This window comes from Nycticebus coucang, chromosome 5 (assembly GCF_027406575.1).
Source record: "Nycticebus coucang isolate mNycCou1 chromosome 5, mNycCou1.pri, whole genome shotgun sequence".
NCBI lineage: Eukaryota > Metazoa > Chordata > Mammalia > Primates > Lorisidae > Nycticebus > Nycticebus coucang.
The window spans coordinates 140,922,085-140,937,967 of NC_069784.1; the positions used below are offsets into that span (position 1 = coordinate 140,922,085).

Sequence of the window (15,883 nt, forward strand, 5' to 3'; positions counted from 1 at the left end):
GGGTCTTGTGGCAAGGCCATGTAGCTTTGTGGGACACTGCCACTGTCTCCCCAGCAGCTGGGCCACTGGCATTTTGCACTTGCAGCAACACTGAATGAGAGCTCCATGCTCTGCAGGCTGGCAGAGCATCAGGATTTTAGCAATTGTGACGTGTCTGTAGTGGTGTCTCGCGGTTGTTTCTGTTGCATTTGCCTAATGACTCAGTATCGAGAATCTTTCCCACACTTATTTGACATCCGGGTCTTCTTTGCCGGGGGCTCTATTCAGATCTTTTAACCATTTTCAGTTGGTTGATTTCCTCTTGTTGAGTTGTTAGTGTTCTTTATACGTATATTTTAGATATAAGTTTTTAATCAGATGTGGAGTTTGCAAATATTCTCTCACTGTTTGTGGTTCGTCTTCTTTTAACAGCAACCTTTGTGAAGCAGAGTCAGTTTTTGGTTTCAGTGACGTCCAGTTTCTCGGTGTTTTCATTCAGGGACTGTGCCTCTGATGCATCCAAAAGTCATCACCAAATCCAAGGTCACCAAGACTCTCTCCCATGTGATCTTCCAGAAATTTTATAGCCTTGCATTTGTCGCTCAGGTCTGTGGTGTATTTTTCCAGAGGTGAACCATCTGGGTCCGCATGCAGTTCTTCCTGTTTCTGCTTTGATGGGGGTGTCCAGTCGTTCCAGCACCGTTTTTTGGGAAGACCGTCTCTATCACACCCCAAGCGGCTTCTCTCCTTTGTTCAAGATCAGTTGACCATAGTTGTGTGATCCTGTTTCTTGGCTCTGAAACAGTTTTAAGACTTAACAATATTCATAAACAGCCAAGGAGTGAGTGGCTGAACGGGAGTAGGGTTAAAAGTGACTGGAAACAAGGTCTTGAAGTAAGGAAAGGTGAGGTTAGATCTGTCCAGGAGACACTCGTGGTGAGAAAGCTGACTTTCCGGTGCAGGCTCTTGGGGACAACTGTCAGCCTGGCAGGATTACCAGGCCTGGTCACAGAGTACTTTCCTACTGACCCTCAGTCTTAAGAATGAGCCAATATTTCTGTGTTCTGTACTATACATGGGTTACGTTTCCACACCCTGGAGAAGTGTCTGTCTTTGAAAAAAAACAGAGACAACAAAGAAAATGCTATGAGATGAGAATTTTTGAAGTACTTGCCTTGGACAGTGTCTCCACAAGGCTTTTGGGACATTTACAAACCTAGGAGCAAGACTCCAAATAATTTCAAAAATAATTTGAAAAGAAAATTCGAGAGGCAGGGGCAGGGCATGTTGGCTCATGCCTGTAATCTCAGCACTCTGGGAGGCCAAGGCTGGAGGAGCTCAGCCTGAGCAAGAGCGAGAGACGTCTAAGAATAGCTGGGCATTGTGGCGGGTGCCTGTCATCCCAGCTGTTCAGGAGGCTGAGGCAGGAGGATCGCTGAGCCGAGGAGTGTGAGGTTGCTACTGTGAGCTATGACACCACAGCACTCTACCTGGGGGACTGTGTCTCTAAATAATAAAATAAAATAAAGTAAAATAAAATAAAATAAATTGAAAGGGAACAGTTGTAGTTACCAGAAGTATTTTTCAAGCATGTCTATGATGGATGAAAAGCAGTGTAATTATTGGCAGGGACATAGCTACATCCTTCCTTGTATTTATTTCTATTTCATTTATTTTTGGGGGCGGGTGTATTTTTTACAAACTTTTCTTCTCTCTCTTCATCCCTTTCCCTTTCCCAAGGGCACACACCTCTGCAGGTGCCTTTGGGGCTCAGATACCCCGGAGGAATTCTGCTCAAACTGAGAGGGAAATACCAGGATCTCCTGCTGGTGGTAGGCCTGTGAGCTGCTGAGGGTAGCGGAGCCGTGCAGGCCTCAGGATTGGGCTCAGCGTCTCTGGGCTCCTGGTGGTGCGGGCGTTGCAGGCAGCCTCTGGGATGACCCATTCCTGTTGTCACACTGCTGGGGGCACCTCCCGAGGGTGGGCTCTGCTGGGGGCAAATGTACTAGTTTATAATTGGTGTGTAAACATCTGTTTGGTTAGTATAAAAATTACATGTGCTTAATGCAGGAAACATTAGCAATCAAGGAAAATTCAGGTGAAATGTCTATGGATTCATAATCTGGAGGCGGCTCCCCATGCCTGTGGGAAGGGTGTGACACAGCTGCCTCAGGGAATCTCCTTTTCTCCGTGTGGCCCACAGCCATGCTCCTTAAAGTGCTGTACTTACATGGCCATCACAGGTGACTGCAGAAAGGGGCCTCCCAGTGGGTCTGCTGGACCTGGGTCCAGGAATGCTGAGTCTTTGCGAGTCCTGCCAGTGACGTCTGTGCACGGTGACACTCGTGTTCGTGGGGTGTTGTCCACAGCACACTGCTACCCTTCTGCTTTATCCTATTGTGTCATAGGACATAGTCTGCTGATTCGATTTCTTAAGAACAGATCTTATACTGTGTTTGATGTTTTGGTATAAACAGCTCTGTGAGGAATACATTTATCAATACAACATTCTGTACTTCTGGGATTACTTCCAGGGATAAATTTCCTTAGGACTGAAGAAAGTTCTGGGGGAATCCACCTGTCTAAAGCTCTGGAAACTTATTCTTTGTTCTCTGACTTGGCGAGTGTATGGGCGGACTTGCCTGACTGGGTGTGCGCCCGAGCCCCCCAGTCTTGGTAAAGGGCACTTTCTGGGGGGTGAGGGTTATGTAAGCTCCCGGGGAGGCCGACACTGTGGGTCCCTGGGTGACAATTTGTGGGCCAGGCAGGGGAAGACACAGAGTGTGAGGGCCATTTGTCTCTGCTGTGTGGGTAGCAAGGGCCTGTAGTACAAATAAAAATAATTAACATGAAGAACCTTCCACCCTCAGCCAGAGGACCCCTGCATGTTCTGGCATCTGGCAACATGCTGGGCCCCAGGGCCTGTCTCTCCCTCCATCACTCTCATCAGCTTCATCCTCCGGCAGCTGCCTGCACTCGGGAGCCTGGCATGTTATTATTACTCATCTTGACAAATCAATCCAGTGAAACTTTTAAAAAAATGGAAGTTCCAAAACTTATCTCTAGTGACTCTCTTGGGTTAATGTCCACCCTGGGACCAGCTATAGTTACCAGAGGGACAGAAACTGCTCTCTGGCCATGCTGGGGCCATGTGCCCTTCTGTGGAGGTGGGTGGTCTCAGGCCTCATGCCCACCAAGGGGCTGACCACAGGGAGGCAAGGGCTGCTCACTCTCCCCAGACCAGAAAAGAACCTGGAAAAGAAATGCAGCTTCTGTCCCCCGCAGCCCCTGCTCCTACCCACTGGAGTTCTAGGCAGGGGCCAAGCAGTGCAGCTGGCATGCAGCCATAGGTCAGGGTGTCAGTCCAGGGCCTGAGGGCACCGCTGGATGGGCAGCAGTGAGCAGGGCCATGGCAGCAGGTTGGGGTGGCCCTTGTCAGCAGGCTGTGGGGACCCTGTGATGGAGCAGGTGGCAGAGGTGGCCTGGAGCCGTGGTGTTCTATGGGGGCCGTGCTGCCAGGGCCTTGCAGAGTGGGAGAGCATTCCGGTGTGAGTCAAGTCACAGAGGTGCAGATGTGCAGGACGGGTGTGGGCAGTGAGGAGGGGCTTCCACCCGAACATCTGCAGGTGCCTTTGGGGCTCAGATACCCCAGAGGATTCTGCTCAAACTGAGAGGGAAATACCAGGATCTCCTGCTGGTGGCAGGCCTGTGAGCACTCAGGACACTGCGCAGATGCGCTGCCCTGCTGCACTGGATGCTGCCCTCCCTGACCTCCTTGAAGATCTACAGACCCCCTGGAGGAAGGCCCTCCTCTTTTCAAATCAAAACAAACCCCTGGACTTAACAAATATGCAGAGGCTGCATGCAGCCGACAACTGCCCCTTGCATAAACCAGAGCAAAAACGCTTCCTTATTAGGTGACTTCTCCCTTGGGGGTGATGTCTTCTGTGGCCCCTGCTGATCTGCACAAGTTAAATATTTAGAATCTGTCCTCTCTGACCACGTCTGCCAAAGGGGCTCTCCAGGCTTCCCCCTGTCAGGAAGGGCTTCAAACTAAACCGACCCTCAGGCCCTGAAGGAAGGTGCCAGAAGCGTTTGGGGATCGTGCTGGGCCCAGCAGTGTAGGCCCTGCCAGGCTCCCGGCAGCCACACCCACCCAGGGTTAGCCTGGCATGGTCGGGTCTCCACTGAGCTGTAGCGTTTTGCAGCTAAACATTTGAAAACAGTTATTCTGTGACTTAAACTGGCAGCAGATATCAGGGTTTACAAAGAGCACTGAACATAAGCTGGGACATGTCTTTACCAGTAATGGTCCCTCCTCAGCGTCCCCCTCCTCAGCGTCCCCCTCCTCAGCCTTATAAGTTTGTATCTCTTAATCTCTTAGGACACGAAGGGAAACTGCTGGAAAAATAAGTTATGAGCAGCACCAGTGCAGTGGGGGTGTAGCCCCTGTGAGGCGACTGGGGCTCTGTGGACAGGGGACTAGGGGTGGGTGGAGGAGGCCGAGAGTTCCCAACATCCCCAGAGGAGAAGGCCGGGGCTCTGGCAGGGCTTTGGGCGTCTCCATAAGCTCTGAAGGCAGAGCCAAGCTAGGGTCCATCTTCTCTGCAGGAAGCAGATGCAGGCACAACCCCTGAGCCCGGGTGGACGTGTCCAAGGCAGACCTGGCTGTGTGGGATGGAAGCGTGGCCGGCTCATGGCTATTGGACCGCTGTGCCCTGGGCTCACTCTTGTCAGGGTGGCAGCCCCCACCCATGGGTTCATTCTGGAGGTTCCTCCAGAATCTGCCTGGAGAGCCCTTGCCTCCACCTGCAGGAGCCCCGGAATCTGCCTGGAGAGCCCTTGCCTCCACCTGCAGGAGCCCCGGAATCTGCCTGGGGAGCCCTCGCCTCTGCCTACAGGAGCCGGCTTCTCTTGGTCACACCGAGCATCTCCACTACACTGACCTGAGCCCTCATAGCCACAGGCGAAGCTCCAATCCCTGTTTGTGTGAGACATGTGCTTTTAGAAAAGTGAAGTCCAATTAAACAAATTCTTTATTGCTTCATTTTGAAGCAGTGAAATTTGGGGGTTTTTTTTGAGACAGAGTCTTACTTTCGCCTTGGGTAGAGTACGATGGTGTCACAGCTCACAGCAACCCATACTCTTGAGCTGAAGAGATCCTCTCACCTCATTCTCCTGAGTATCCGGGACTACAGGTGCCCACCACAGTGCCCAGCTAATTTTTCTGTTTTTAGTAGAGACAAGGTCTTGCTCTTGCTCAGGCCAATCTCAACTCCAGAGCTCAGGCAATCCACCCACCACAGCCTCCTAGGGTGCTAGGATTATAGGCATGAATCACCATACCCAGCTGAACATTTTTAAATGTAGGATTCTTTTTTTTTAGAGATAGAGTCTCACTTTGTCACCCTCGGTAGAGTGCGGTGGCATCACAGCTCACAGCAACTTCTTGGGCTTAGGCGATTCTCTTGCCTCAGCCTCCCGAGTAGCTGGGACTACAGGCGTCCTCCACAACACCTGGCTATTTTTTGTTTGCAGTTTGGCGGGGGCCGGGTTCGAACCCGCCACCCTTGGTGTGACTCACTGAGCCACAGGCGCCGCGCTGTGGGATTCTTCTTTTTTAACTTCCTTTTTTGCTTCCCAAACCTCCTTTATAGATAACAGTTAAACTTTTAGTGTCTACTGGCTGTGAGAATGTTTGTATTCAGTATTTATGTAAAAGTAATTTACATCACATGGACCCAGTAGCATTTGTGTTTCTGGTAAAATTAGTAGAACAAGGATGAAACAAGCAGAAAAGGCATCCTTTACTCCGTGTGCTGACCAGGCTGGTGTGCCCAGTGTGTGAGCTCCTCGGGGACGCTGACCCTTGGCGCTGAGTGGCGGTGGTGGCACTGCAGCTGGTGCTCACTGATCGCTGCCTTCTGCTATGTTTCCCGTGTGTTTCATCTCGGTTCGTTAATGTTTGAGTTGTGTGGTATTCTATGTCATATGTGTCTGTGGCCTCAGATTGCTTAAAGCTGTCATTATCCCTTGTGGGGATGACAGTCACCACCTTAAACTGACCCTTTGTCTAAAGCAGTGTTTTTCAACCTTTTTTTATCTCACAGCACACTTGAGCCTATAGTTAAACTTCTGTATCCACTTAAATTATGTTGATAAAAAAAAAAAGAGTTGAAGAAAATATATACTTATTGTGCTTTGAAATTCTTTTGAAAATAATTTAATTAATGATCTTCAAAGCTTTTTGTAGCACACCTAAGATGCTCTCATGATACACCAGTTGAAGATCTCCGCTCTAGGGGATGCCCCAGAGCCGCGGCACTCTTAGAAATCATGGCTGGTTTCCTCTACTGAGGAAGCTCTTAACCTGGCATAGGTGCAGCTGGCCAGTGTCTGGTGTCCACTGGCGGCAGTTTGAGGCTGAGGCCGGGATAGGGGCTGAGGCTGGGATAGAGGCTGCGGAGCACCTGGGACATGATGCCTGGGAACTCACCTCAGAATGTTTGGTAAGATAATTCTGAAATACTGTAAGGAGCTATGAAAATAATGAAAGACATCAGTCTGCCCTCTGAACCTGAAGACACAGTGACCACTGAGCCACACAGCTTCCCGCACACGGACACCCCCAGTGTCACCAGTCACAGGTGTGTTTGCCCCACGTGCATTCGCTGACCTGGGGGCTTTCTGGAGGCTCCAGGCTGCAGGGCTCTGGCTCACCTGCCTCTCCCTCCTCGCAAGAGTGAGGAGACCAGAGGTCCTCTTCTCATGGCACCAGGCCGGGAGGCGGATCCTGGCACTTGAGCACTGCTGGGCCCCACTCGGGTCAGGGCCAGGTCGCCCAATAGCCACAGGTCACATGTTAAAGCCCAAAGTCTCTGGCAAGGGAAGTGCACTCAGGCTTATCGGGAGAGCTGCAAAGCCATGTGACAGGGAGAAAGGACAGTGTGGGCCCACACGGTGCCCTCATCCCTGGAAATAGGGTGTCTTTATCCTGAGTGGGCACAAACTGAGGCAGGGTGGGGAGAGCTCAGGGGGGCTGCTGGGCGCCACAGGGAGGGCCTCCACTCAGGACCGGCGCGTTCCCAGCCTTCCAGGTGGCTGCTGCTGTGGTAATTGGGACTTGGCAGTAGCCATGAGGTGTAAACAAACTCCAGTCCACGCACGTCAGTACAGTGCGGCAGGCCTGCGAAAACGGGCATCAGGCCAGCCAGTAGCAACAAGGTTTGGGGTGAGCAGAGGAAATGTGCAGGCTGGTGGGAGGCTCATCAAGGAAGCTGAGACAGAGCAAGAGACACAGACTGGGTGAGAAAGCCAAGTCACAGCTGCCTTAACCCAAGTCCTTTGGACAAAGGACCTAGAGAGATTCAACACATTCTGTGGTCTAATTCTCGCTTTCTAATGAGAACTTCTTCCTGCCAGTAAAGTCAGCACTTCAAGGCCCAGAGTGTTATTGTAAACAAAGCTAAACTTGCACATGTCGAGTCTAACTTGGCCTGGTTTCTGATTCTCACGTCTGCTTCTTTATACCACGTTTTGTGGTAATAACTCTTTGTTGAATAGAGTGCTCACGTCTTACAACACTGAGTTCTCTGCGAAAAAATTTTTAAAAAGAGAAAAAAGAAGCATTCATTAAGGATTATTTCAGGGGAACTGAAGTGTTTAAAAATATTTTCACATGTATTTTTGCACATCATTGAATCTGAGATACTGTCCACTGTAAGACATACCAAAAGGGAAAGGTAAATTGCCAATTAAAAAGTGACAAATATCTTCTCATCTTTTATAAGAATTCTTAATTTGGGCGGCGCCTGTGGCTCAAGGAGTAGGGCACTGGTCCCATATGCCAGAGGCGGCAGGTTCAAAGCTAGCCCCGGCCAAAAACCAAAAAAAAAAAATTTATAGAAGAATTCTCATTTTATATGTATACAGAGGACTTTGTAAGGCTGCTTTCAGCATCCACTGTGCTTGCTGAGGACAGCTACACAGAGGGGCGGTGCAGTGCCAGGGTGCAGTGAGGTACGTGTGGGCCATGCACCAGCCAGGCGTCCTGCTGCCCTGGGCAGGCACGTCCTCCCGGGAGAACAACCCCATGTGCGTCCTAGCCGATGCCTCAGTCACCACATATTACCCCTCTCTGTTCTGCAGTTTCACATAAGTGGAATAATGCACTGGGGACCCCTTTATTTTCATCCCTTTTGGATCAGTGTAACAGTTTTGTGATTCACCCCTGTGGGTTGCACGTATTACATATTCATCCCTGTAATTCACACACATAATCATATACCTTAACCACACGCAATTTGTTTCTGCACTTCCCAAATAATAGACGTTCTGTTTTTCCTCAAAGGTTGGTGCTATTATAAATGGAGATAGATACCTCACATTTAACACATTCTCATGCTGGTCATTTGTGAATGTGTGTTTTAATTACTCCTGAAGAAATAAATAAAAGGAGCAGATTTCCCAAGTGGCCTTAACTATCTACACTCACAGGAGGAACTCGCTAGGGCTCCCCTCATCCCCTGGCCCGGCCAGCACCGGGTGGGTGCTTGAAATTGGGGCCCCAGCAGGTGTGTGGCAATGTCTCCCTGATGATGTTGAACAGTTTGTCTAACTCCTTACTGTTCAATCACCTCTTTCATTTTGAAGTGTCTGTTGTAAACTTTGCAAACATTAGATTGGGTTTTTCATCTTTTGTATTAGTCTGTAGGAGTTATTGATATAATTGGGAATCTTTGTCAGATACATGAGTCAAGACTGTCTTCTCACGTCTGTGGCCTGTTTTTTGACTTTCTTAAGATAACGGCATCCACACTGGAGGGTTTGCTTTTACTCATCCGTGCATGTGCTAAGCAAAATCTATAAAGTGCAGAGCTTAGACATGACTGACAGGAAACTTCAGCCGATGAACAATTTCTTTTTCTCTAATGTTCATTCAACCTATTTTGAGCACCAGTTGTGACATTTGAATGCTCCTTGGGTTCTGAGATTGTTCTGCAAGATGTCAGTCGGCAGACACTAGGCCAGCCTTGTCATCCACTGTTTCACCAGGCTGAGTACAGCGATGAGCCCACAGTCGGAAAATAATCTTAGTCATACGGAAATAGGAATAGGGAAGAATCTGAAAGGTAACATGTTTTTTTCCAGTGAATACACAAAAATTATATACTTACAAAACTCTCATGGCAACATTTGGTAATATAGTCAGTAATAACACATCAGAAAATTACATATGCAGTTATTCTTGTCTTATAAATAGTTCTCAGAGAAGCTAAGATGTAGGCAGTTTTCTAACAATCCATGTTATTACTATGATTTATTTCCTCAAAAGAACTGCTCTGAGAGATGGCTGTGAGCCAGGGTTTTTTTTTTTTTAAGCACTGATAGTGGCGCGGCACGCAGAGAACATGGCGGCAGGCCAGGTTCTCCACAGGTGGTATCTTCAGCCCTCGGGACCATCCCGGGTGCCAGCTTAGGATAGTCCTGAGTGCTGGCACCTGCACCTCGGGGCTCCAGCAGGGTCGTGGAACCATAGTCCACACATCACTGCTTCCTAAGGCGCCCCAACTTCCCGCTTTCACCCTTATGGGCATGAAACCTTGTACTCCACAGTTGGCCTGTTTCAAGGAGGCTTAATCACTGAGCGTTGGGAGAGATCCTGACACCTCACCCTGTGATTCCTCTTATTATAAGTTTCCTCTTTCAGCCTGCACAGAGAGGCTGTCCCCTGGGCCATTCTGCCAGGCGTGTCTGCTGCCGCCACAAGTGGGTGAGGGAAAGACTTTATCCCTGGACACTACTGATCTGTCCCCCCAGGTGTGAGCCGGCCAGGCATGTGTGTGCAGGTCTGGTGTCAGCACACACACAGTCTAAGGTAGTGGTTCTCAACCTTCCTAATGCCACAACCCTTTAATACAGTTCCTCATTAATACAGTTCCCTTTAATACAGTCAGGGGTCACCACGACATGAGGAAGTGTCAAGGCATTAGGAAGGTTGAGAACCACTGGTCTAAGTTATTCTTGGTGTAATTGTTTGGAGCAGAAGATGAATATAATTACACATGTCTAAACACTAAGGAGAAACTGAGGTTATTAACACACAGAGACACAGACTTTTATACGTGGCAATGCTCGATACTGGACACTTTTAAAGCTGCTATTTTATTTTTACGTGAATGAGTTTCCATGCTCACAGAGCACCATGCCTGGCCCCAGACCTCAGTAAGAACATTGTCCAGTAAGGACAGAGGACTCTTACTCTTTGCCAATTTCCAGTAGCAAAGCTTGCTTCAGAAATATTGCAGAGGAACTTTGCCCTGTTTTGTGCTAATTAACTTGCAGATGTGGAGACCCTGTTCTGCTTAGACTCAGCCTCTCCTGGGCCTGGGGGAGGCCTGTGGAGGGAAAGCAGGTGTTCACCCAGGTTGCCCTCTCCAGAGGGGCTGCACAAGGGGTGTCCTGAGGCCAGACATGCTCTTCTCTGGGGGGCACTTGGCACATGTGCCGTTGGCTTGTGGCTCTGGGGCCTGGAGGAATCCATCCTCAGGTCTGGGTGCCAGGTCTACCTGTGGATCACCTGTCCAAGGTGACTGTGTGCTGACTGTGAGCTCACCATGTGCTAAGGAAAGAGTGTCCATCCTTTTCAAGGACACCTTAGGTCAGCGATTATGGGAGCACCCTGGACTTGATGGGACCAGGACATGGACCGTGCCTAGAGTGACCACCCCTTCTTTGTCCCATTCTCTGTGTCTTCCCGGTGGCACTTTCCAGAAAGCTCTGTATATGAGACACCCCCTGGGCTCTGTTGATGCTTCTGCCTCTTTTCTTCACTGCAGTTTCGTCCTGTGACCAGGAACATCAGTCGGCCCTGGAGGAAGCCAGGCAGCCCAAGAACGAGAACGTGGTGATACCCGAGTGTGCACACGGTGGCCTCTACAAGCCTGTGCAGTGCCACCCCTCCACGGGGTACTGCTGGTGTGTCCTGGTGGACACAGGACGCCCCATTCCCGGCACATCCACAAGGTAAAGCACCCACAGTGGAGCCTGAGGGGCTCAGGGGCGTGAACAGCAGGAAGGCACGCCCTCCTCTGTGTCCAGGACCTGCCACAGTCTCTACCCGCTGTGGCGCCAGCTCCTACTGGGCAGGGTCAGTCTGGACTGTCAGCCTCCGAGCAGTGGCTATCTGAGCACCAGCCACATCCTCTGTTCTCCGTGCAGGGGCCACCTAGAAAAAGTGATGGCTGAGGCTGTCAGACACCAGAGCACAGAGTTCCTCTAGGGCCATGGCCTTCCCTGTGCCAGGCCAGGCTGCGTGCTGCGAAGGCCCCGGGGCTTTGACAAGGAACTCAACATTGACTGAGCTGCAGGAGTCCAGGGAGGCTTTGTACAGATATATGGGCCCTGAAATTGTCACTTCAAAGAAGTGAGAACGTGGGATGGGCCAGGGTCAAAGCAGTTTTCAGGGGTCTGGAATATAAAAACAACTTGTTCACTCAGGTTTTGCGTGAGTTTGAGCAAAGCAAATAATTTCACAATAGCACCTGAAGAGCAAGAGTTCCCTGTCGGAGGAAATAGTGTAAACGTGAGTGCAAATGTTTCCACAGCTCTTCTTATGCACCTTTTTTTGATTTTTGTCTGAGATTTATATAAAAACAGTTCACAAACATGAAAACATTACCTCTCAAGTCTTATCAAATTTAGCCACGATGTCATCTCCAGCCTGTGTGGCAAAGCTCAGGGCCCTGATGCCTGGGGAACGGCCATGTTGGGGCTGACCTGCCTGTCGGCTGCAGCCATCGCTCACCCTGCACCTGCTCAGAACTGCACCCAGAGGAGGAGCCCGCACAGGGCGGGTTCCAGGCGAGTGCGGAGGCCAGCTGCTGAGACATGGCTTCTGCTGGGCTGACGCCAGCACTTATTTCAAACACGTGTGCTCTGCGTGTCTCAAGGAGAGCGTAAATCTTCTCAGGGTTCTGGTTTGAGACTTCCTGGTCCCTGTGCATATGTATGCAGGCTGCTGTTCTTTCTCTGAGGGGCTCTGGGAAGTGGTGCTCCTGCACACCAGGACTTCGGCCTGGTTACTCTGCATGTGGGGATGCTTGCCCCCAAACTCAGGCTCATACCAGCTGCAGCTAAGTGGAGGTGAAGGATCACTGGCAGCCGCTTGCCTCGCACTGGCCACTGAGGTCCTGCAGGGATCAGGCCAGCGCTGACAACGGTGTCTCTGAAGAACCTCTGAACATGTTCACAGAGCACCCACTGGGCATGTGGGCTCCCGCTTCCCTTCCATTTGCCCCCATTTCATTCTTCCCCAACTTTATCCTGGTTTTGTGCTAGAAAGACAAGTGCTGAGCTCTTACTCCCTGCCCTTTCCTACAGGAGGGAGTAGTTCTCTCTTCTTTCAGTTTCAAGAAACGGCCTTAAATTAACCCCCAGAGCAGTCTCCCTAGGGCCCTGCTGTATTTTTGTCTTTGTTATTTTTCATTCACTCAGCATCAGCAACATTCACACACCCTCTCCTGGGGGAGGAGAAGCAGGGGACAGCCACCCCCCAGCTAGGTCTATTCTCTGTGTCCTGTGTGGGGACGTCAGACAAGGAGCTTTTCACGGTAGGGCTGCTTTCCCCACTGCTGAAAATCCCCAGACTTAATCGCGACAGCCACTTTCCCCTCTCTGCTCTGCCATCTCGACTTCACAGTGTGTTTTAAGTCTCCTGCCACAGTTTCTGAAGACATTGTATGTACACCTTCTTTTAAAGAAAAAGACTGTTTCTCTTCTGATAGTAAGGAAATCCTCCCGCCCACCTACGGTCTGTTTCTCCTCCCTTGGACTGGCCCAGACGTCCCTGTGCACCCGACCCTGGCCTGGCCAAGCTGACAAGTGGGCCAGGCCCATCGTGTTCCCTTCTCCAGCACCCCGGGCTGGGCTGGGGTCACCTCCCTGGTACCCACAACCACTCAGAGCAGATTCTATGTCCAAAAAAGTCTTGATTTTGTTAGAAAAGCAGAAGGGGAGAGTCCCCACCCCTGGAGTGTCTTTTACTTGTGCAAACAGTTGAATGGGTGAGGGACACAGTAGGGCAGGCTGTGGGGCCTAGCAGGGGCAGTTTCAGGGCGGCCAGGACAGGCCTCTCTGAGTCATGGACCTGGTCACAGGCCTGGGGACTCCAAGAAGAGTGTGGGGAGCTTAGAGACCCAGAGGGGCAAGCTGGGGGTACTTGACTAGAGGAGGGACATCGTTGGGTGGGCCCAGGGGACAGCAGAGTGAAGCCATGGCAGGGACCGAGCCTCGATGCCCTGCCTGGATGGAAGGAAGGTCACACTCCAGCACCAGGAGAAGCTGCTGGAATGACCCAGTGAGCAGCGAGGGGATCTCTCAGCTGCCCTGCAGTAACACCCATTCCTGTCTATTCATTTCTATTTAGTAAACAGTTGAAGCCCCACAAAGTCCTAGGCACTGCTCTAGTAGCCAGGGGTACACCAGTCAGTGACCCCAACAGACAAGCCCCTGCTTTCACAGACCCTGAAACATCAGCAGATCGGCCAAACATAAGTAAACCTGCTACACAATGACAAATGTTCTGGAGGAAAATTCACAAGAATCGGGAGAGGGACTGTGGAACGGGGAGCGCCACGAATGAATGGCTAGGGTATAATTCCCTGAAATGCTGACACTGAGTCAGGGAGCAAGGGAAGGACGTCGCAGAGGGACAGCCTGACCAGACAGCCTGCTGTACAGTGTCTGCTCTGACATGCAGACACTGTACAGCAGAGGTCCCAGTGCCAGATTTGGGGCAGTTTTGAGCAGGAGGTGTGGTGCATCAATTAGGAAGATTTGGGTTCTAAGTACGGAGAGGAGAAACCTAACAGATGGGTGTAAACAACCAGACAGGCACTTCGCTGAGGGGCACAGAGGGCAGAAAGCTCAGTTTGGAGGTGTTGCCTGGGACACATCTCCCAGATCTGCTCTGACATCTGCTGTGGGCTTGACCCCAGGCAGGACCCCTCGTGGTCACAAGATAGCTGCGGCAGACCTGACGTCTCATCCCAATGGCACAGTGCTCAGAGGACACAGGAGCCCACCTCCTTCCTCCTTAGAAGCCAAAACACTTCTCTGGAAGTCCCCTAGAAGATCAACTCCATGGATCATATGCCCCTGGCTAAACCCATCGCTGACAGGAAAAGTGGGGGTGTTTAAACCCATCCAGGTAGACCTGCATCCTGGGGCCTCAGTCAAGATCACCCCTGGGGAGTAGTGTCAGATGAGCCACAGCCAGCTCCCCCCGGCTCCCCCCGGCCCGTTTCCGGCTGCCTGTGCTGTGAACCTGCCGAGTCGTAGCCTTCTGCTTGCTGAGTGCATAGCCCATGTCCCATCAAGGTGATTTTCTGAAATAAGCAGGTACGGGGAGGCGCCACACAGTTTTAACTGTACTTGGGCGGCAGCTCTAGTGCTTTCCTCAATCATCCTCTGTATTTCCCGATGGGGAAGAAAAACTTAAAAATTCATCAACAGTGAAAAGTTATAAAAATAACATCATTCCTTTACAAGCTGCTCTCTCTCCTCATGTCTCCATGCAAGAGAATGAAAAAGCCCCACTTGGGAGAACAGCACCCTCGGGGGAGGCGGCTCCCCTGGGTGAGTCTCTGCTTGGAGGGGCTTCTGGACAGAGGGGTGCAACAGAGGCCCCAGGACCACCTCGTTCTCTGGCCGTTTTGTGTTGAAATCGACATCTTGGCCATGGTTTGCCAATCCTGTGAAGGACAGAGCCCAGGCACCTATTGTCAGAGCCAAGCTGGGGCAAAGGGCACTTTCGACCTGGCCAGTAACAGTGGGAAGAGACCTGGAAGGGCTGGAATGGGCTCTCAGATTAAGAGTGAATCTGGCCAATTGCCAGTGACTGCATTCGTGCCCAGAAGAGAAAGGATTGCCCTTCCCTGTGCAGCTGCCTTCTGTTCCCATCCGTGTCCCTGACTCCAGAGCTGTCCCCCACTGACGTGCACAGGTAGCCACATGGCATGAATTGCATTTCTCCCTGGGAGAGAGCCTGCTACATGGCGGGCAACCCAGATAAAGGATGTTCATTTTTCTTTTCTTGTAGAAGTAGGTTAATATAAACACTCTGTTAAAAAGAATGGTGATTGACATCAAATCTGAATTTCTTTTTAGATTTGAGATGTCAAAGGCATTGATACCATTTGTGCAAGTTCCAGGCTTTTCATACTACTCTCGTAGGGAGGGTAATACTTTTGCTCAAATGTGCATTTCAATATCAACATCAGTGATGGGCTTTTTGACACATCTCCAGCCCAAACTTGGAACAAAAGTAGAATGGCCATCCCGGGCCAAGCATCAGAAGATTCAGGCTGGGAACAGGAAATGAGGTGACCATATTGTCTGTGTGGATGGAGAGTGCTAGATCCCCAAGGGGCTGGGGTACCACACAAAGTCCCCGTCAGCGTCCACTTTCTTGACTCAAGAGAGCTCTGGGGTGTCCTTCGACACAGGACACCTGCCTCAGGGTCCCCTAATCAGGTGTTGAGGGGTTTACTCATCTCTTTGCAACTCACATTCCACAGGCTCTGGGTGTGAAAGTGTCCCTCCATCCCAGGCATCGACCCCAACCTCACCCTGCCCCACTGACACCAACTACAGCCTGAAGTAAGGATCTTTTACCCAGGGGTACCCAGCATCTCCAGGCTCATCGTTCTTGGGTACAAGCCTGAGCTTCCCAAGCCCAACCCCAGCTGGGTCCTTGTGTGTGCTACCCCTGGTGAGGTTTTGTCTTTACACACACACACTAACACAAATAAACACACACTCCCATATACACACAATTCCAAAGAACATGAGCTCATGGCTTTGGGTTAGAATGTGAAAACTGGTAAAAAGCAAAGACTCTTTA

The 15,883-nt window shown here is 50.7% G+C and overlaps 1 protein-coding gene across 2 annotated transcripts in view; it reads left to right on the plus strand.

Annotated features, from left to right (window-relative positions):
• The window catches only part of SMOC2 (SPARC related modular calcium binding 2), a 174,522-nt gene that overhangs the window by 112,021 nt on the left and 46,618 nt on the right, over positions 1-15,883 (plus strand). For both annotated transcript variants that reach the window (XM_053592572.1, XM_053592573.1), the window contains exon 8: positions 10,818-11,004. In XM_053592572.1, coding sequence (XP_053448547.1) covers positions 10,818-11,004 — 187 coding nt within the window. The remainder of the gene's footprint in view (positions 1-10,817; positions 11,005-15,883) is intronic.